General features: G+C 37.2%; 2 protein-coding genes across 3 annotated transcripts; one reads left to right on the top strand and one right to left on the bottom strand.

Moving 5' to 3' along the window:
• Positions 1 to 14: 14 nt before the first annotated feature.
• Positions 15 to 13,887, top strand: LOC131548924 (UDP-glucuronosyltransferase-like). Of its 2 annotated transcripts, none has more exons than XM_058790527.1 (5): positions 15 to 1,523; positions 8,156 to 8,287; positions 9,039 to 9,126; positions 12,592 to 12,811; positions 12,903 to 13,887. In XM_058790527.1, the coding sequence occupies exons 1-5, from the start codon at positions 627 to 629 to the stop codon at positions 13,180 to 13,182; spliced, it is 1,617 nt and encodes a 538-aa protein (XP_058646510.1). In that variant the 5' UTR covers positions 15 to 626; the 3' UTR covers positions 13,183 to 13,887. The 2 variants fall into 2 exon arrangements, with proteins under 2 accessions (XP_058646510.1, XP_058646511.1); XM_058790528.1 differs by lacking the exon at positions 15 to 1,523 and adding an exon at positions 5,094 to 6,453.
• Positions 13,888 to 15,757: 1,870 nt separating this feature from the next.
• cflara (CASP8 and FADD-like apoptosis regulator a) lies at positions 15,758 to 22,066 on the bottom strand. The gene is made up of 11 exons (XM_058790529.1): positions 21,873 to 22,066; positions 20,848 to 20,921; positions 20,179 to 20,749; positions 19,837 to 19,942; positions 19,598 to 19,733; positions 19,101 to 19,147; positions 18,918 to 18,981; positions 18,774 to 18,826; positions 18,567 to 18,645; positions 17,673 to 18,189; positions 15,758 to 17,007 (listed from the first exon to the last, which is right to left on the bottom strand). Exons 3-11 carry the CDS (start codon positions 20,532 to 20,534, stop codon positions 16,881 to 16,883), a joined length of 1,485 nt encoding a protein of 494 aa, XP_058646512.1. The 5' UTR covers positions 20,535 to 20,749; positions 20,848 to 20,921; positions 21,873 to 22,066; the 3' UTR covers positions 15,758 to 16,880.
• Between the last annotated feature and the right edge of the window lie 91 nt (positions 22,067 to 22,157).

Genomic DNA, 22,157 nt, shown 5'->3' with positions numbered 1-22,157 from the left:
GCCCATCTGAATTATATAACAATTAGGCTATCCAACTCATAGAAGCCTACCAAAATGTTATTATCAGTAGACGTGAAATCTTATTGCAGTCTTCAAATCTGGGTACTGTCTTATGTTTTAAAATCACTTACAGAGGAAGTTTGTTCCCATCAGGCTAACATGACAGTCACGATCATGCTGCTGTACGCTTTTCTTTTTCATTTGTTTTCATTCGCGATCTTTACAACACATTACATTACATATTTCATGGCACACTCGTTTTATGCGTTTTTGGCGCCACCTATTGTTGTGGGTGTATTATTGACATGTCAAAGTCTAGACCCTGAATATAAGACGAGCGCGTTTTTCAGATGTATTTCCAAGGAAAAAACATCGTCTTATATTCGGGTCAATACGGTAGTAAGTTAAGTTTTCTCACTTTTATTGTAGAGACATGGGAGATCTTTGTTTGTTGTAAAAATAATGGTTTAAAAAAAAACAAAGGCCCCTCCCACATCACATGTCTAGCCACTAGCAAGCCAGAAAGTGAACTGCTTGCTATCTCTCTGATAATAAATTGCGAAAGCAATCCATTTATATATGTGCACACAGTGAGACAAATGGACACACTGAGGTAAAGGTTTGTAATGTTAGGAAAATACTTTTTGGCTAGAAAGATGCACTTAGGAGTAACTTTATGTCTAGTGATCAGTATAGTCTGTTCTGCAGCTCTGGAGCAGGGTAGGAGCAGTTGGACTGGGAAGCTTTTAGTGGTGCCCATGGATGGAAGTCACTGGACAGGGGTGAAGGCTGTGGCAGAAGAGATGGGACGTAGAGGACACACCGTGATTGTGGTGATTCCAGAGATCAGCATGCGCTTGGGTCCAGGCAAACATTACATCACAAAGACGTTTCCGGTCAGTTACGAGCTGGATTTGTTCAACAAGGTATTGACCGAGCATGTTCATGTATTGACAGCCCCAGGGGGTTCCCTTTTGAAGAGTGTGACTTCAACAGTGGCCAATTTGATAAAGATGTTTAACCTGATGGCCTCTACAAGTGAAAGTTTGTTCAAGAACCAGGAGCTTATAGAGTTTCTGAGAGAGCAGAACTTTGATGCTGTTTTAACTGATCCTGCCCTACCAATGGGAGCCATACTGGCGTATAATCTATCCGTACCTGCGGTGTACATGTTGAGGGGAATGCCGTGTGGCCTTGATGCTGCGGCCACAGCCTGTCCAGACCCTCCTTCATATGTCCCACGTTTCTTTACACAAAACTCAGACCGCATGTCTTTTGGTGAGCGTGTGGTGAACATGCTTGTGAGCATGCTGGAACCATTAGTATGCGAGGTTATGTACTGGTCCTTTGAGGAAGTGACGTTCAACTTCCTTCAGAGAGATGTGAGCCTGATTGAGATCCTGAGCACTGGAGCTGTCTGGTTGATGCGGTATGATTTCAGTCTGGAGTTCCCCAAACCACTGATGCCCAACATGCAGCTCATAGGAGGAATTAACTGTGGAATTAGGAACCCACTGAAAAAGGTGAGACTAGTGAAATTATTAATCATATAATGAATTGGTCAGTTTTCAAGAATGTCAAGTGTATTAGAATGTAGAATATTCACAAAATTTCAAAGTCACATTGTGTGATTAAACTATGTAAAACTAATGCATTTTGTTGGATTACAAATTCATAAAATGTTAAATCTAGGTTCCAATGTAATAGTATATAAACTGAAAAAGTTTTATTTAGCATTTTACACTTTGTCACCCTTTTCAGCCTGGATTTATAAGCAAAGGTCCCAGGATTGCAGCCAGTTAAAAGAAGGCAAAATACGCGTGGGATTTTGGACTACCTAAGTAACTCATTGTCAGGGATTTTCTGCTGCATATCTACATATTGGCTAATTTTTTCATCTTCATCTTAGTTAAAGTGCTTACCTTTTTTCTCTTCTAATTGTTATTCATATTTGAGAATAGTCACAAAAAAAGTGTTAAAAGCAGAGAAGGAGACTGACTCAATTGCAAAAGGCATAAAATATAAGTAGCCTACTTTTTTTTTGCCACACAGACAGATCAATTAAAATTTAATGTCTAAATGTTAACTTTAAACTGTTCATTTTAAACTATCTTAGCTGAACACACAACAATGTTTGAACAGGTACAGCAACCAAGATAGCAAAGTAGGCCATGTCTGTGTTATAAAAAATATTTCAGTGACAAAGCATATTTTAATAGTAGGCTATGGGTTAAATCAAGATTGCCCTTCACCCACAATAGCTGATAAGTAAAGTTAGGACTATGTAATGATTTGCAGCAGTTATATACTGTATTACTATATTTATTATCTGGCTTTCCAGGGCCAAATGCATATATGCACATACACACAGTTGACTAGAGCTGCGTGATTATTAGGTGCTCTTTTGGTAAAACACGCTTTTCTTTGTTTGACCCTTTCACTAATACTCTGTTTGTTTTGTTTGTTAATTATTATTTGTAGTACAGCACACCAAGTGGTATTCTGGTGGTTACCATTTTTCCTCACAAATATATTTTCTGTATTTGAGAGTGTTTTTGTTCCATAAAATTATGACACGTGTCCCTGTTCTCTCTTATTTGCAGTCCCAGTCCTAAAGAGATAAACAGCAGTTCGGTTGTTAGTGTAGTATTCCCACAGCATGGCTGGGTTGGGGATGCTTATAATGGAGACATATTATAAGAGTTTGCATGTGTCCATGACTGGGTCAGTGGATCTTACTGGATTCGTTGTTGTTTAGCACTATTTTTGGTGCTTGGAATTTGTGCACGCGCACAAACTTGTTGTAGAAATCGGATTGTTGCTTGTGTCATTTGTGCAGATATTAAGTGTTTAAAATATTACACCAGTACATGGATAAGGAAAAAAAAAAACGTTTCATTCCTGCAAAGTTGTATAGAAAGCAAGTACCAACAACTGGAACTGCAACTGACTAATAGCAAAGTGGTGGTGGATCCCCCAACTCAAGAATCCCCTAATGTAGTAGTAGTAGTAGTAGTAGTAATAATAATAAGTACTGGAAGTATTTCATGTACTGGAAGTAAACCATGTGCCAAATTAGTTGTGCGGATCACTCCGCTGTGGTGACCCCTGATAAAGGGAGCAAGCCGAAAAGAAGAGGGAGTACTGGAAGTATTTGAGGATTTATTTATTTAAGAACTTTGTTGGTACAGCTGTTTGAAAAAAAAAAAAAAACCTGGGGCCGGATTCACGAAAATCTTCTTAAGAAATAAGTTAAGAAATTTCTTAAGATAAATTCCACGAAGTTCGTAAGAATGTTCGTAAGTGCAATTCTTGAAAAATTCTTAAGTTCTCAAATATATTCTTAAGAACATCTTAATTTTTTTCTTAAGAAGAAAATGACAGTCTTTATCTGAGTGAAAACATGATGCACTGATAAACTCACTGCGCTTCCTGCAGATTACCATATAATCACCAGAAAACGTGAGCACATTACCCCGGTTCTCGCCTCTCTACACTGGCTCCCGGTTCAGTTTCGTGTTGATTTTAAGATTTTGCTTTTTGTTTTTAAGGCTTTACATTGTTATGCTCCTCAGTATATCTGTAATTTCCTCACTCCTCATTCCACCTCTAGATCTCTTCGGTCGTCTAGTCAATTTCTTCTTTCGGTTCCTCGTTCACATTTTAAAACGAAAGGCGACCGGGCTTTTGCTGTGGCAGCACCTAGGCTTTGGAACAGTCTTCCCCTCCACATTAGATCTACTCCTTCTCTTTCTTTGTTTAAATCTGCTTTGAAAACCCATTTTTATTCTGTATGTTTTAATTCTGTTTGAGGGTGTACAATTTTATTTGTCCCTTTGTTTGTCTTGATTGGGTATGTTTTTACCTTGTTTTATATTTGATGTACAGCACTTTGGTTGCAACTCCTGTTGTTTTAAATGTGCTTTATAAATAAATAAACTAAACTAAACTAATAATCATAATAAGCACCGCACACTCTTTTTGTCGCGACTTTGACTGGCGCTCAGCTTCATGTTTTTAATGCGGCGTGTTTTTGAACAGTCTGTCTGTCTCAAGCTGCAGCGATCTGTTTGATTCGTTTTTGTGCTGTGCTTTTGCGCTCTCATCCGAGTGAACGCTTCCGGTTTGTGTGTCCGCGCTGCTACAGCGAGCGCGTCCTGTGTATCGGCGCATTCATATGCGCTGCATACTGCCAAAGATTATGTCGTATTTATAGGCTAAAATAAAAGCGTCCAATTAAAGCTTCCTATCTGACTCGTTTTTGTAGAGTTGCTACTGAGTTTTGAAGTCAGAAAAATAGGCTAGTCACACATAGGCTAGTCATTCATGACCGATCATTGTTTACATTATCAGTCATCGCTGTCACTTCAGAAAACTCGCGCACATCCCTATTAATAGTCCTACTATGTATTATATGTAGCTAATGTTGTTGTAATGCTTAAATATAACAATTAATTTGAAATAACCCAATAAATGTATTAAATAATTCTTACTGTTTTGGATTTAAGACAAGTCTGGGGCTGTCCTAAATTTAAGAAAGTTATTTACGATGATTTTTAAGAAGATTCTTTTCAAGAATTTGAATTCTTCTAAGGTTTTGTCTTAAGAACAATCTTATGAAAAAAGTTAAGAATATTCTTAAGAAGAATTTTTGGGAATACAAAATATTCTTAACTTTTTTCTTAAGTTAAAAAATAAGAAGAAAATGGCAGTTAAGAAGACATTTCTTCTTAAGAATGTTTTGTGAATCCGGCCCCTGATTATCGGTAGTTTAAATAAAACCAGCCTAAGTATTAACAGTAAGAAATAAGAGACCGTGAGAGAACTATACCACAGTGAATCTCACTCCTATTGTTTTTCTCACAACAAATATACAGGTAAATTCCCTTTATTGGCAAAGTATGCTATGTGGGTATCAATGTTGTGAAATGCAATTTAGAAAGCTTGTGGGGGAGTATTGTTGGTTGGGATAACTCTTGAAATGGGGGGATGAGCAGGAAAGGAGTGGCGAGCTTCTCACGCAAGCTGGGTTTGAGAACAGGGGGGAGGTGCTGGTGGGAGTTGCCTTTTGCCAACCTGACAACAGTTTCAATTCCTCCTCATGCGCTTCAGTTTATACAGCTGGTTGTAAATTTAATCTTTGCATGCCCGTTCTTTACTTAGAAACCGTGTCAGATGCTAAATCCATGGTTATCCCTGCCAAGAAACTGTGGTGTATTTGGACATGTACAAGCTAGGGCTTCTGCTTTTAATTTTGTATTTAAGTGTTTAAAGATCTGTCTCACAGATTTGTAAAACACTACTTCTGTTTTTTCATGCGTGTAATTTATGACTGTAATGAGTTTTTCTTGTAAAAATTTGTACTTAATATGGAGTGTTGTGTAACATTGTGCTTTCAGGAAATGTTTTTCTCGTGATCTTCAAACCAAAACACGGACAACTGTCGTGCTCTCTTGTTCTTCCTTTCTCTCTCTTGTTTCTCAGTCACACATGGGAGAGTGTAAACACAGCCCCTTTTCCTGTAGGAGGAGTTTTCTCCTCTCCTTTTCTTTCAGTGTTTGTGTCTGGTCTTAGGCAGACCCAGTTATGCTGAAGGAAGGCTGGCTGTGGGGGCTGGGTCCAGGGTTGCTGCTGCTCTGGCTGGGTGCCTGGCTGAGGCCTGCGCAGGGTGGCCGGGTGCTGGTCATGCCTGTTGAAGGCAGCCACTGGCTCAGCATGAAGGTGTTGGCGACAGGACTGGCCCAGAGAGGCCATAACATGCTGGTCCTGGTGCCCGAGACCAACATCTTGATCCAGAGTTCAGAGCTCTTCCGCACTGAGACCTTCCCGGTGAAGATCTCCAAGGAGGAGCTGTCCACCAGCTTGAAAGGGTTTCAGGAGGGGGTGTTCAAGCGTAGCCCTGCACTGATGGACCTCGTCATCCAAGTGGGGCGGCTGCTGAACTTCACAGGAACGCAGGTGGAAGGATGCGAGTCGCTGCTTTACAACGAACCTTTGATGCAGAAGCTGAAAGAGGAGAACTTTGACTTGGTGCTCACCGACCCTTTTCTGCCCTGTGGACCTATTATCGCTACTGCGCTTGGTCTCCCCGCGGTCTACTTCCTTCGTGGCATGCCTTGTGGCCTTGACATGTTGGCTTCACAGTGTCCTTCTCCTCCATCTTATGTACCTCGGTTTCAGTCTGGCAGCACTGACAAAATGAGCTTTGTAGAGCGCATTCAAAATTTCATCATGAGTGGTGTAGAGCTGGTGCTGTGTCGAATAATGTATGCCAGTTTTGATAAACTTGCTTCAAGATACCTGGATGCGGATGTGACTTACCAGGAGATCATCGGCCGCGGAGCTATCTGGTTGCTTAGATATGATTTTACATTTGAGTACCCCCGGCCTCTCATGCCAAATATGGTCTTCATTGGGGGCATCAACTGTCAGAAGAGTGCAGAACTTTCTGAAGTAAGTCTCCAGTGGTGCCTTTCGGATTTGGTCAGATAAGCAAACTGCAAAATACAGAGGTTTTTAATGTTTTTGCTTTTTCTAAATGTAGTTAATCAAAGTTCTTAAACATTTTCAGTACTGAGTGACTACTAGTCCTAGGATGTGATTTCCTAAGGACGAAATGTTACATATGTGGCTGTTTTTTTTAAAGGTTAGGGGTCATTGTTGGAAATATGGGTTCCATTTTTTTAGCTTTGACATTGGTGCTTTGTCTTAACATGCATTATATTTACCCTCATACGAACATAGCCCATGGTAATATGACTCCTTTCTCTAGGGCACTGGTAACCTTAGGCAACGCAGCGTTCACTGTATTCTTTGGCACGCAACCTCTTCCATTGCTTTCCCTCTGTGTTGTTTTCCTTATCAGCCACCCTTCCTTCCGTGAGGAACTGTTCTTTTTTTTTTTTTTTTTCTTTGTTTATTTGAGGCAGGGTTTTTTTTTTTTTTTTACTGGCAAAATGAGTCTTGAGCTCCGAAAACCCTGGACACTATGTAATTGTGTGATGTGTGCAAAGCATAGGTTCGGAAATATCATATAAGACACTGGTGAGGTGAAAAGGTTTGGTGGTGATTAAGGTATAACATGAGTCTTGCTGATGAAGCTGTGTGAGTACATAATTCAAACACATCTGCTTTTTGTGTGCTACATATCTAATTTATAGGGGTGTAACGGTACACAAACATGACATTCCATACATACCTCAGTTTTGTTTTGAATTAAACAGCGGTTTACTAAACAAATTGCTCTTTCTTCAAATAAATTCAGTTATAATTAATTTTCTTAGGGATAAAAATCTACATCAGCTTATGCTCTAAAAGCGAGCCCTTTTACAAAAGATTACAACTAACAGTAGTGCCCAAACTTAAATTCAATTACTATTTATATTTAAATATAATAATCAACACTCAACTTAAAAAAATCTATGCAAACCTGTAAATTGCACATAATGCAGTCTTTAAATTAACTATTGTTGAAATATATTCATTTACCCAGTGGCTGTCATAAGTAGTTTTATAACAGATTTATTTTAACATACAATAAATAATTAAGATTTAACTCAAAGGTAAAGTAAAATATGAGTATAATATTTTGGAAATGCTCTTCTCTATAACTAACAGCTGCATGTGGACATTGATGACATGCCTGAGGTAAATGAAATGCTACGCGAAATTTTGTTTACAAGCTGTTTTACTGACGTCTTTCCGCGGTTAAAACACTGATTGTGTGAACACACTACATGAGACATGAGATGTTCATTCATGTTTATTTCACGTTAAAACTAGTAGTAAAGAGGAAGGGATGATCGTGCTCCCACGCAGCCGTTTAAACGAAGGCGTTTATACAGCAGTCTGTCACACCACATCAAAGAGTGTCAAAATGGCACTTTTTGTTTGAATTTCCTGAAGTAAAAAAATTTTACACAAGATTAGACTTTTTCTTATCAGAATTAACAATATATAAAAAAGTTATAAGAAGTTTCCAGTGAAGTTCCATTTGTGCAGTGGTTAAAACAACACGTGTACCGAACCGAAAGACACGTACTGAAAATTTTTGTTACGAATACTTCGGAACTAGTTTACAATGTTGAGTTATACATGTCACAGGGTTATTTAATTTTGGCTTCTTATTCTTTGGCTTGTTGTCTGTATTTTGCAGGAGGTGGAGGAATTTGTCAAGGGCTCTGGAGAGCATGGTATTGTGGTGTTCACTCTGGGTTCTTTGGTCTCCTCCATGCCAAAAGAGAAAGCTGCCATCTTCTTCAAGGCTTTCAGTATGATTCCACAGAGGGTAAGAGAGAATTTAAGTTGGAACGCCATACATTTTAGAAACTACGTACTGGCAGGAAATCAAGTTATTCTGGTGCAATACAAGTTGTCAAACAAGGTGTAAAATAATCCTTTGAATTACACACATTTACTAACCCAAGGCTTAGAGCTATATCTTCTGTGCAAACATTGTGGTGCGTGACCTGAAACCATTCTGTTCAGCATCCCAGATGTTCAGTCTCTCAGTCAAGGATTGTAGGGTTTACGAGTCCACATTACCCACTTGTTTTCTCAGCACGTTAAAGTGTAAAACTAAGTGGAGGCTGCACGCAGAGCTTTAGCTATAGTTGGGGAGGAAATCCAGGAACATCTTGTTCTCATTAACGTTATTGTGTTTGCTGAAAAGGGGGTTTGGCACTCCACAGAACACTCATTACTAGAGTGGATAGTATTTCTGTTAGACCGAGATGGAGTAATGTGTCAACAAGAGTTGAGTTCCTTACATTGCCATGAATCATGTAGGCATTTTTTTTAACAACTCTAAGTGCATGAGTAATCCATAAGTCTCTAGTAATATGTAGCGTCAACTAAACTAAATGTAGGATTTCACATATAGAAGTGTCTACTTCAATAGAAATTATTCCACAATAAGGGTACTAAAGTAATGGTCTAAACTGGTAACCAACTTGCCTTCATAAGATAGATTCAGGAGGACTGCCAATGGGTTAATTGGGCTGTAGTTTGAAAACTGTCTGAACTGTCATTTTTTGTAGGTTCTTTGGCGGTATACAGGTGAGATTCCTGATAATGTCCCAGAAAATGTCAAACTGATGAAGTGGCTTCCACAGAATGACTTGCTTGGTGAGTTTCTCTGGTCTGTTATTACAACATGTATCACCCACCTGGGTGTTGGTTAATTTTTTTTTAGCTATGCAAATGAGTTCTATTAAAAATGTCCTGGTTCTTCCAAGCTTTATAATGGCACTGAATGGGTGTTGATATTCAGCAGTCCAAAAGAAGTCCAATAAAGTGCATCCATCCATCATAAAAAGTGCAAAGGAAAACCAGTCTCATCTTGGCTTATATTGAAATCCTCCAACATTTTTTCTATACAAATCTAATTTGTGACTGGTGTTTTATTTTGCTCTCTCCTCTGTGTTTCCATGTTTATTACCTCTCACCGGAGCTTATTCTATGCCTATGTCATCTGCTGGACGCCATTCTCTCGTGAATGTGTATACAACAGTTAGTGGAAGCTAGAGATTACAGTCGATAAAGTTTTAAATATGGATTTTTTTTATTTAATTTTTTTTACAAATGCATCTTTTCACTTATTCACCCCCTGAATAAAGGCCTTTTTATGATGGATGGACGCACTTTATTAAACTTATATTGGACTAATGAAAATCAACACCCATTTACTGCCATTTATAAAGCTTGGAGAAGCCAGGACATTTTTTAATATAACACGTTAAAATATGATTGTGTTTGTCTGAAAGAAGAAAGTCATATACACCTAGGGTGCATTGAGTGAATCATGGGTTCATTTTCATTTTCGGGTGAACTGTCCCTTTAAAGAACTTTCCTCAGACTATGCAACATTTAATTGGCTAATTTAATGCTTTTTATCTGTAATGTTAAAATTGTTCATGCAGCCAAAAAAATAGGGTTCTGATTTTGTTAATCAGTAGGAAAGTAGCGATCTGGAAACCTAACTGCATATCTATGTAATCAAAGAATTTATTTAATTATAGTAAACTATATATTTATACAAAATATATAATGTATATTTTTGCTTTATTTCATTTATTTATTTATTTTGAAGGGGGCTGTCTCCATTTCTTGTGAAAAGGATGGGATTCATTTGTAGTTAAGCAACCACTTAAGTTAGATTCAATGCTAAAGAATGAGGGATTTCTGTTTGTCTTACCAGAAGTACGTGAGGCAGTAAATTTATTATTGTGAAATCCAGGGATTCACTTGGCTTATCCCTTAGGTAGCAAGTTAAGGATCAGCCAACCACAAATTCCAGCAACAACATGGATCATTAAACCAAGAACACAGAAGCAGCTTTTGTTAAACAAACTGTGTAAAGTTGGTATTTTGCCTGGCATGTCAGGTATGATTGCAATGACTGGAGAGCAGAGCCCATTCATGCTCACAATGTTAGCTAATCCTATTAACTGTGGTTGTATTGGCACAGATGCTTGACCAATGAGCAATCTGGTCTGCTATATAAATACTGGAAAATTTTAAAAGAAAAGGTGCTCTAAGCCAGGTGTCAGAATATCTATAGATCTTGCAAAATTCTATTTAAATATCTTCAAGCATAGGTGCCGATTTATGTTTCTGAAAGTGGGTGCCCATCCTCATAGGGGAATTCATCAAATATTTTGTTCATATGTTTTGACTTTGAAACAAACTGTCATATAAAACTTAATGCGATTGCCTAAATATGATCTACTGATAATGACAGTTTTATTAGTACTGTTTTTATTTAATGTTTAAATCGTGGAATCACAGAAGTGCTGTCAATATAATAAATTACAACAAGTCTGATTCAACACTTGCATTTTTCAAGATCACTGGCTCATTTTAGGAAATGAACGAAACTCCATTATCTAGTAGCCACCGTAAAGAGGCATTTGTGTATATTATTATAGGGACCCCGAAGTGAGATCCTCCAATCAGAGAGGTTCCCAAGTCTCAACTGATTTTTTGATGGAGAATATCTGGGGCCTCATTTATAAAGTGTGCGTACGCTCAGATTTGATATTAGAATGCACGTACGCTTAAATCCACGACTACGTGGAAAATAAGGTCTTTGATGTGGAAAAGTGCTTTGTGTCACGGGGGTGACACTTAGCAGCCACAACAGCATTTGTGTTTTAATTACTTTTTCCTTTTTATTCGAAACATTCCCAAACGTATTAACTATATCATGAAATGTCTTGATTCTCACCTTTATAGATTGTTAGTTGATCTAGTGGGCGATGGTCAAAGTAACCTAATAATGTAATCTATTAACTATGCATAAAAACCTGTCTGTTTACTTAATTAACAGATATGGATGTCATGCCATAACATATTTTAATAAGACTGACTTTATATTTAATGTGAATTTAACATTGAAAGTTAATGTGAATAAAAACATTGTAAGTTAGGCTACTAATCATAACACTTTCATTGTACAGAAAGAGAGCAAAGAACATTTTCACTGACAGTCTAGAGTTCAAGCACTCTCAAAAACTCCCATAAAAATCACTGAAGCTGTTTACACTATGAAATGAATGTCTTACATACAGATTTGTGCACACATTTGCATTTAGTTGTTTCTGACGAGAGAATTCGCCAGAAAGAGGTATTCAGTCAGCGAGTGAGTGAAGAAAACACCGGCATTTTAGCGATGACTCATCTGAACACCTCTGATTGGTCACTGCATTCATAAGCTCAACAGAATCGTGTGTGATTGATTTAATGCGCAGTGCTGTAAAAACGCATCTGTCTCTGGCTCAGCGAATGTAGATTTGAATTTAGCAGCTGATGATATGACACGCTGAACGATCTAATCACGCCTGTGCGATTGTATTAAATATAGAAAATATTTTTATAAATATAGAATATATTCGGCTATTTTTTGTCTTTTGGAAGCTGAATTCAAAATCCACTTGGCTCAAAAATCTGAGGGGGCATGTGGTGTTTATGGCAGAGGTGAACTTTGAATGGGCATGACGCCTCTGGCTGAAACCATTCATTTGCGTGCAAGTTCAAGATCATTTACTATTCATAGATTTCACATCTGAAATGTCTTTCTATGAATCACAGGTATGCATATTTGAGAAATGATCGTAAGATCAAATTTAGGATGTATGTTTTTTTGTGGGTGCTCGGCATTTTTGCTCGCAAGGATCAATAAATGGGCATGGAAAACATTATACTACTGAGCAAATCAAATCAAAGCTTTATAAAGTGGCATCCAAAGGTGCTAATTTAATACTATTTGTTCATTACAAATTATATGATTTCCACAACACCAAATAAAAAATTGAATTAAAGCAAAGAAAAAATGTCCCATACATAACACAGACACTTAAATTTTTTGATTAACCCTGAAAAAAAAAAGAAAATTATATATAATTTTTTTTTTTTTTTTTTTCAGTACTAAAACTATTTTCAGGTTTAAATAAAAATAAATAAATAATAATAATCTAAATTATACTTTTGGACCCCATTTTTCTCTTGCATATCATCATCTGCTGTATAAGCCAGCCACTTAGTCCTGTAAAAAGCAATGTGACTTTAATTTATTCTTGTCGTTTATTAAAGGTCACCCCAAAGCAAAAGCCTTTATCACTCATGGTGGGACGCATGGAATCTATGAGGGCATTTGTCATGGTGTACCCATGGTGATGCTTCCCCTCTTTGGTGACCAGGGTGACAATGTGCACCGCGTGGCGACTCGAGGGGTAGGAGTGGTGCTCAGCATCCATGATATCACTGCAGAAACACTGGTCAATGCTCTCAACACAGTTATTAATGACAGCAGGTGAGAGTTTAATGATTTTTAACAATTTTCCCATTGTCTCTCTCTCTCTATATATATATCGTTAATGCATTGGTTTTGCTGTGTTCTGCAGCTATAAGCAAAGAATGGAGAAGCTGTCGGCCATACACAATGACCGTCCCATGCAGCCACTGGATCTTGCAATCTACTGGACAGAGTTTGTTATGAGACACAAAGGGGCAGACCACCTGAGACCTGCTGCTCATGACCTGAACTGGCTTCAATACCACAGTCTAGATGTGATTGGCTTCCTGCTTTTTATTGTGCTGATTGTAACTCTAGCAACATTTAAATGCTGTGCACTTTGCTGGAGACGCTGTTGTAGAAAATCGCAGAAGAGGAAGGAAGACTGATCATATAGAGATTTAAAAGTGATATTTCTTATAAAAGCACACATTTTCCACATCTACCGTTTCATTTCAGGTTTTCAGAAGCAACGTTACTTTCCTCACCTGATAACTGAGCCAGTAAAGTCTTTAAAGCTAAAAAGTCTCTAAAAAGCTGCGGTTTTGTAAAGGGGGAGCACACATCAAGATTTTGAAGCAGTTTCACCTGTAAAGTTTCTTTTTTTTTCTTAAGATATCAGTTGTACATGCTTTCCTTTTGATATCACTGACTACTGTTCACCTAAAACTGTAGCCACCAGCATTTTTTTTTTTTTTTAGATAATTCAGAGCAACCCACTGTAAGCTAAACAAACTGCAGGTTCTAGCTCTCATAATCAACAGGAATTCTGGATAATAAAATTCTCCTAATTAACCCTAATCAGGGTAGATGGAGTGTTTAATATGACACAAATGAAAGGTTGTGAAAGAGAAATATAAGCTTGTCTAATTTTAATAACCAATGTTTATAATGTTTTAATAACCAAGGTCTAATAGCAGGGTTTTCAGCATTTTTATATGAACTGAATTGCGTTTTTCCCTGTAACTTCACTCCTAAATGACCACCAATCAATTTTTGTATAAACAGCAAATTGTTGTTGTGCACTTGTAGCCATGATCTGAAAAATCAAACTCTCTAAACTTGAAAAAATAAAATTCTAAAATATGAATACAGCCATGCTTTGTTTATGAAATACAGCAAAATCAATCATTTTTCTCACACAAGATATAATATATATATATATATATATATATATATATTTTTTTTTTTTTTTTTTGATTAATTGAAAAACTGTTGAGTCACAAGGGTTTTCAAACTCAAATTGTAGTTGCACGTCTACAAACTGGGAAAGAACGGTAAAGCCCAAAATAAGTTTCATTTCTAAATAGAGCTATATTGGGCTGTGCAAGAAGAGAAAACAGATCATATTGTTGGACAAAATCTCATTCTGCTGTATTTGTAGTTTAATTGTAACCTTGTATATTCACACATTGTAAACAATGTAAAATTTAACACCTGGGGCCTGTTCCATAAAACTAGTTTACCAAATAAGCCAGGCTTATTTCAGTAATTCTGACTTATTTTCACTTGATTTGGTTTCTGAAAGCAAAATTACCATAGCTAAAGCTCAGTCACTGTGGCAACTTATGCTGGGAAACTAACCTGGTCAGGGGCAGGCTAACTGTCAGGCTAAGCTGAGCTCCTCTAACACTGACCAATAGGAACGCATCGATATTACCACTGATTCTCTCACATACAATTAGTTGACTTTATTATTAGTCCAAAAATAAAAGTATACAGAAAATACACCTTAAATAATAAAATAAATAAAAAATAGGCTACAACCAACTGTATTTAATGTATTGTGCCCAAAATGTAGGCTAATGACATTTTAACATAGTTGCTACTTGCGCGTTTAGTTGATCAGCGGTTTCTAGCCATGCAGCCTCTCTCTCTGAATTTATGACAGCTGCAACTTTTATGGTTATTAGAACATTAAAACATTGCAATCTAAAATGGCTCTTTAAAGCATTAAAAACACTAAGTCAAAAGTTAAAATCACTGAATTAAAAAATAAAATAAATAATAGAAATCAGACTACATTTTAACTAATACGAGGAACACACATTTAACTCATTTGAGCTAGTATGGCTGTATTAGCCAGCTTACATTTGATTTACAGTTACTGCTATCATAAAAATACACTTATATGTAGGATTGAAATTCTATGTGTCACATTTAATGTCCAACAACAAATATTTGAGCAGAATGTATATTGTATTCTGAATTCTTGCGCTATTATTCTATTCTGCTCCGTCTCTGTAGCGCGCATGCGCTCAGCAGCGCTCGTTCGCTCGCTAAGCCTCACCCGCTCCTGACAGCAAAATGGATATATTTGCATGACTTTCTAACATTTACAGATGAAAAATATACATGTGACGTGTCAGTTATGCACTGAGGAAAACACAACGTCTCAAATGCATTAAACAACACAAATATTCGCTGTTTGCCATGGTGGATCGATTTGATCCATGATCGGCATTAAGGGCTGCTTAAGAATAAGCGTGCACATCAAATTATCCTGACTCACTGAACCTGGCTCGAATTAGTGAGATTGCGTGAACTTCAATTGTCGTTTATGAAACCGCTTTAGTCCCGATTGATTTGTTAGGCTATTTCAAGTCAGGTTTTGGACTTTAATCCCCGCTTTTCTTAGCGTCTTTTATGGAACAGGCCCCTGGTCTTCCACAAGAAAAAAGATGTACTGTATAGCAAGTCACTATTACTAACACACTTTCTTAAAATCTATTGTTTTACCGACCCCTGGTGGAGTGAAAAATGTATGATGGAAAGGTATCCCAGGTATTTGTAATTGCTTGTGATGGTGAGTTTTATCATTCCAATCTTTTCAAGATTCACTCAAAAGATTCGTTGCCTCACTCTTTTTGCAGGTTATTGTTTTTAATGCTAGTTGGTGGTGAAGGGTGACTCTAAGCTAGTGATTTGAAATTATTGAAGTAAAAAAGACAAGAGCGAGCAAAGTAGATTTATAGCATTTTTATTCATAATACTCACTTTCTCTATACATTCTATGCTGCCAAATGCAGTGCACTTTAGAGATGTTTTCACACTGTTAATTTATCTTATAATTATAGAAAGCATCCAGTAATCAGTTTGTAATTAGTTTGTCTCTGAAGGGAGAAGAAATGAATTATATGAATAAGTGATTTATTTAAATGACAATTAGATATAGGTAGTTTAAATAATTTGATATTAACGTTGTGCTACAATCTGGTTCGATATATATTACAATTTACAAATTCTACATATCTACTAAAAACTGATCAGATCAGCCCAAATTTAAGCATCAACTTTTAAAGCCACATATGGTCTACTCTATGGTTTGCTCTAGAGAGTGATCTATCATGCTACAATCCGCTATGCTCATTAAGGTCACAAAACTCCAGCCTACTGATACGGTGCCTAGAACATCAAAACTATCAGATAATAAGGATATATTTGGTACAATGTGTATATGCATTATTATTGATGTATATAGTTTTATATAGAAGAGAAGAGAATTTTAAGCGGATTACTGAACAAGATGCTCAAATCTCACAACTTGCATATTAAAAAATGCAATCAGTGTACACGATTAAAACTACAGCATGATGTAACTAGATATTTAGCACATGTAAATGATTTCTGACAACGAGGATGGGGTCTGGTTCCTCCCAAAGATTCTGCTCTTTACAAAAACAACTCACAGAGTTGCTTTCCTTGCACCATTCATCTTTGCTTTGCAACTTTGGAGGATTAAGTCATGTTTTTATGTAAAGCTGCTCTGAGACAATATGTATTTAAGCGCTATACAAATAAACTTCACTGAGCCGGACTAATGACTGAAGGTATTCTTAAATTAATTAGCGAGGCACTAGCACTGTGACTCCAATGGAGAACTTTGTATTAGCTGCCATAGGAGGTGAAGATACACAAATAAATATAAATAATAATAGTATACAAATACATAAAACACAATGATATTTTACAAGATATTATAGCAGTCATCCTCTAAACACAATAATTGCATTCTAAAAAACAAGTATGTGAGTGGAAGCGAGAAAGACACAAAAAGTAGTTTGTGTTGTGATGCACACATTAAGTGTTACAAGTAAAGTTTCTTGCGTAGTGTGTGAGAGAGTTGAAGGTGGTACACGTTCTCAGGATTTTGTTGATTGTGACTAAACACGTTTCTGTTCACCTCGGCCATACTGTCCAATAAAAGCATCTTTCTGCAAATTAAAAAAGAAAAAACAAACATACATAAATATGGATATTTTAATTACAGACATTTATTATCTGAGAAGTCTTAACTGCAAAAGCTGAAAACGATTTAGCACATACACTTTTTACAGCTAGTTAAGCGTTAAATGTCAGGTCACAAGCAACAATAAATAAAATCAATTTCGTTATATATATATTCCTTTTTCCGTATTGCACGAGGGGGGTGTGGAGATGTGGTGCTCCTGTGTGAGATCTATTTGTTGAAAACTCGCATATAGAACCTTTAACATGCACTAAGAATGAATACATCTATAGCATTTATTAATCTTAGTTCAATTTCAACATTTACTAATATGTATGCGTGTGTGTATTTAGCATTAGTTAATGCACTGTGAACTAATGAACAACTGTATTTGTATTAAACAAACAATAAGATTACTAAACGTTGTAAAACATATTGCTCACTGTTAGTTCATGTTAATGAATACCTAAATGCTAACAAATAAGACCTTTAAAGTGTTGTAAAAAGTCAATGTTCAGCTTTTCTTTTTTTCTTTATGTGAATAAAATACTACTGGAAGAAAGAGGTATTGTTCATAAATTTGCATGATTTAAAATATTTGCATTGACTACTTTTAAATTAAGCACTTTCTATCATGAACAGTGACCATACCTCTGACATCCCTCCAGAAAGGTAGAATTTAATGCACGCAGGTAAACCGACTGGTGGCCAGACCCTTCCAGTAGCTTCGTCTCTGCTCTGCACACGCTCCAAAGGACATCTGCTGACACTGGGATAGTCCTTGCGTTCGCACATAGCCTCCTTGAATAGTGGCATGCTGGCGCATCTGTCTCAAGGTATTCATCATCCATTGAGAGTGTATTTGGGATTTCTGTGGTCCTGTAGATCTGGGTAAAGAAGAGTTTGGGTTTGCCACATAGAGAGGGACACTGGGTTGGGCTGAAAAGCTGCCTGAGATCCTCCAGCCTGATGCCAATGCTGCTAGAGTCCGTAGCCAACAGATGAGAGTCCGTTCCCCTGCTGATGATGCAGCAGACAAAGCGATTGACCCCGTGAAGGATCCTGTTGCGGGTCAGGTCTTCCAAAACCTTCTGGGTTTCTTTTAGACCCAAGAGAGAGTGAAAAATGACCTTGAAACCCAGACACTCGAATGTCCGATTCAACATCTCTGAAAGGACACAACGTAGATGTTTAAATGCAGACGTTTTATGCAAGACCACATTAAAAAGCTACAAATTGTGTTCCCTATTAACCATACTTCCTTCCAATTTGTAATGAAAGGAAAAAACAAAATGCTATGATGAAAATTATGACTTTCTTTAGAAAACCAGGGGTGGACAACGGGAGTTTTTAAAAATGTAATCATGAAGGGTGGGTTTTTTTTTTTTTCCCTCAAAAATTATGACATCATTGTGGTTGCAAATAAATTTCCCCCCAAAAAACCAAGGTCAAAACGGACCATGTTTGTTATTTAACGCTTAATACACGCAATCTTTCATTTTGATACATTATGACACACACACACACACACACACACACACTTACCTCCATCAAAGCCAACACAGTCAATAATCACACACAGACCCCTCTGCTCAGGATTCATTTCATACTGCTCCATCAAAGCCTAGCAGACATACAGACAGTGGGAGGAACGTCTTATAACCTACTCCTAAATAAAATAACCATCAGAAAAGATGATACACTTCGCCATGATTACTATTTACAGTATTAATTAAGATGCTAATTTCTTACCTGTTGATGTTGTGTCCCCGTTTCAGGTACTGAAAGCTTCAAATTTTGAAACTCTAGAAAAAGACCATGTGCAAGTCTTTAATGTTATTCAGAGGTAGACAAATATATATATCTACCATGTATAGCTCAAACGCAAAAACTCACCTTGAGAAAAGCATAGTGTTTGTTTCACTTGTTGAATAGAAGGCTGACGTTGCACAGGGGTGAACTAAAATGAAGGAATAGAGAAACATTTTTACAATAATTAGTAAAAATGTACCCATCATGCAACATACTGTATCTATCCATTCAATACAGAAATTTGTTTCCTTAAAATGCATGTCTTACCTTAAAGGATTTCTGAACTTTAGGGACTGCACATGGTACATTCTGACCTAAAAATGGGTATACTGTAAATTCATTTTCTAGATTTAATTATGCATTACTAATTATTTGATTTAAATATTTTCCATTCAAGCTTCTTAACTGGTGCCATGAACAAAAGCATCTACAATGTTTAATGTCAGAGCTGCAACCCAATCTATAAATACGACGTAATCTAACAATAGCCCGCCAACCAGAAATTGTTGCTAAGATACGATCTCATGAACTTTGCAAACTTTGGTTTCAGCAACTTCTCACCTCGAGAACACCATTTTAAACAGTCTACAAAATTACAAAGTTAAAAACACTCAGCCAGCCAAACATGTTTGTTTTGGCAAGTAAGATCAAGCATTACACTACAGATGTCGATGTACAGAATGAATTTATCTCCTGTGTAATTCCCCTACTGACACGTAATTCAAGCAACAACCAAAACAAAAGTGATCTCAGAAATGACTGACCTCTATTCTTGTAGGCCTGAATCCTTTTGACAAGGTCCATTCTTTTAATGTTTCTCAAACACTGTTCAAGCAGGTCTAGCTTATCACATGATACTTCATTTAACTTCTCCAACTCCACCAACACATCCAGAAAGCTCTATGAGAAATCAAATGAAATAAACATGCACATTATATAAACCCCATCAGAAACAGATACACGTATTCACATAAGGTTTTACATGCAATGTCCCCTGTCTTACAGTAGCTCTAGCCAGTCTTTCTTTGGGCAGGGTACTGCTCAGGAGAAATATGAGAGATTGTAACTCCTCAGTCCCCAGGTTTTCACTCACATCTGCCATTAGAACCCTGTATAAAAGAGGTCAATTCAAAATACACAGACTTGTGTGGGTGAAATTAACATTCACGGGTATTTCTGCTTGGGGTTTTCCACAAGAGAGTGCTCTAATAACCCCAAAAACATATGTCAGACTCTAAAATAAGGCTTTCTATTACCATAAGTATTAGTTTCACCACATGGGTTGTTTTTCTCATACAAGAAGGAAATATCTTAGACACTGAGACATGCTATTAGTATACATTACCTGTAATCTGAGAGGACCGCTCCCCTCTTCAGACTTCCTTCTACCTGTTGTCTGTTGGTACCAAAAACTTTCTTGAGGATATCAAAGCGCTTCATTCGGAACATGAGCTCCATCAGCAGGGCATCACCAGCCTGAGCCTGACCTGCTTGAGCTTGTGCCTGTCTGGCAAATGCCAACAAAGCTCCTCTCAAATCTTCCACACAGATGTTGTTGAACAAATCTGTACAAAGGTACAGTAGGGTTTTACACTCCTCTTTTTCAAGAGATGCAGTCACATTGTTGACCATGTTAGAAAATCCATCCGCCATTTCACTGTATGATCCTGTATAGATGCTGTAGATTATAGTTTGGGTCATTTTAAAAGGTGGGAGTGTGGAATTTTATTATGCATTTTAAACATCTATTGGTTTACTTAAAACGAGTCTAGTCACAGAAAAGTGGGGGAAAAATTTGCTTTTTTTTTTGAGCAATTATTGAATGAAAATTGCATCTATGATGATAGTGAGAGAAATCCACTGTAGCCTCATTCATCACATTCTTGAAGAAATCAATAGCCACTTTGGATTTACACCTGTAAAGGACAAAGCACACACACAACATGAAGTTTTCTCTCTCTCTCTCAATCGGCGGTGTGAACAAATGGAGGACAACTACAAGGGCCAGACATACCTTCAACGTCCTTAATTTAGAGAGCCAAAAGTTTGGGTGGTGTTGCCTGCAGACAGGCTTATCTCCTGGTGACACTAAATGAAAAAGGAAGAGAAAAAATGTGGCAGATAAACAAAGATTATGCAATTTCATAACCATGCCTTTGATAGATAGAAAGTACCTGGATATCCTCAAGAAATACATAGTGCATTTAAAAATCTACATAAACTTTATATTGCATATTAGGGTTTATTTACTTTCTTGTGATTTATTTTGCATTTTGGACAAAGTAATTCACGACTTTTGCGTACAGATCCTTGGAACTAATTTGAGTATTTCAAAAGTGAAACAAGCGAAGTGCTTTCTTTTGCAAGATGTGTGCAGAATTCAAGGGGAATCCCGTGAAAGACTCGGCCGCTTTGTTAAGCTTCCCACAGGACGTAATCACAACTTGGATCATGTTCAAAAGCGAAGAGAACCCACCCAAATTTCTCTCGTGCTTTACATACGATTCAGATTCTTGGAACTTTTCAAAGGATCAGTTTCCAAACAGCTCGGGCGATTCATTTACACTCTGAAAAGGTTCAACCGAGTCCGATTCGTTAAAAGATCCGTCTCAAAAGAATCGAACAAAAAATGACGTCTTTTGATTAAACGACACGTGTCCAAAGCTTTACGTGTCCATTTAACGTTAGTGAAGTGCGCATAGTTAAACGACAACGATCTGTGACCACCGATGAAATAAGATAGATATAACGTTATCCTATTCGAAAAGCAAAAAATACGCCACTACGTAGCGATAAATGAACTGATGTCGTGCGCCAAACAATATTCATAACCGATTCCTATTTTAAAACAACTAGATCAAATTACCTTTGACTGACTGACTGAATGACCTTTGACTGTGCAACTACGTATTTTACGGAAAAGGTATGAAAAGCTAATATAATAAGCAAACATTAAGTTAGACTATTACAATATTACTAAAATATACAATTACAACTAACAGAAAGCAAGATGTGGCGTTTGCCTAAGTATTAGCCTACCGTTGACGCTGTGTGGCTTCATCTCTCGGACGGACGTTGAAAACTCAAAAACGAAAGTAACGTTAACTGAGGTAGTCACACAAACAAACCACGCCTCAAAAAGGGGATTCTGTAGGGTAGGGTCAGATATTCACTCGCGGTTACTCGTTCTAAAGAATATTTACTTTTCACTACACTTAATTAGTGGTGATTCTGTTACAGACCGGTTGAATTAAGGAGGGTCAAGGGAGGGACTGCTTGTTGACAAGCCGCGATGATAACATTTTTAGGTTCGGTAATTATATA

The sequence above is a fragment of the Onychostoma macrolepis genome, chromosome 11, assembly GCF_012432095.1.
Source record: "Onychostoma macrolepis isolate SWU-2019 chromosome 11, ASM1243209v1, whole genome shotgun sequence".
NCBI classification, from domain to species: domain Eukaryota; kingdom Metazoa; phylum Chordata; class Actinopteri; order Cypriniformes; family Cyprinidae; genus Onychostoma; species Onychostoma macrolepis.
This window is presented reverse-complemented; position numbering and strand designations above follow the sequence as displayed.

Coding starts and splice junctions, on each gene's coding strand:
- LOC131548924 (XM_058790527.1), top strand. CDS start 627: ATGTTAGGAAAATACTTTTTGGCTAGAAAGATGCACTTAGGAGTAACT. Junction 8,288..9,038: donor TCAGTATGATTCCACAGAGG/GTAAGAGAGAAT, acceptor CATTTTTTGTAG/GTTCTTTGGCGGTATACAGG. Junction 12,812..12,902: donor ACAGTTATTAATGACAGCAG/GTGAGAGTTTAA, acceptor TGTGTTCTGCAG/CTATAAGCAAAGAATGGAGA.
- cflara (XM_058790529.1), bottom strand. CDS start 20,534: ATGACCCAAACTATAATCTACAGCATCTATACAGGATCATACAGTGAA. Junction 18,982..19,100: donor AAGTTCAGAAATCCTTTAAG/GTAAGACATGCA, acceptor CCTTCATTTTAG/TTCACCCCTGTGCAACGTCA. Junction 17,008..17,672: donor TTTCTGGAGGGATGTCAGAG/GTATGGTCACTG, acceptor TTTAATTTGCAG/AAAGATGCTTTTATTGGACA.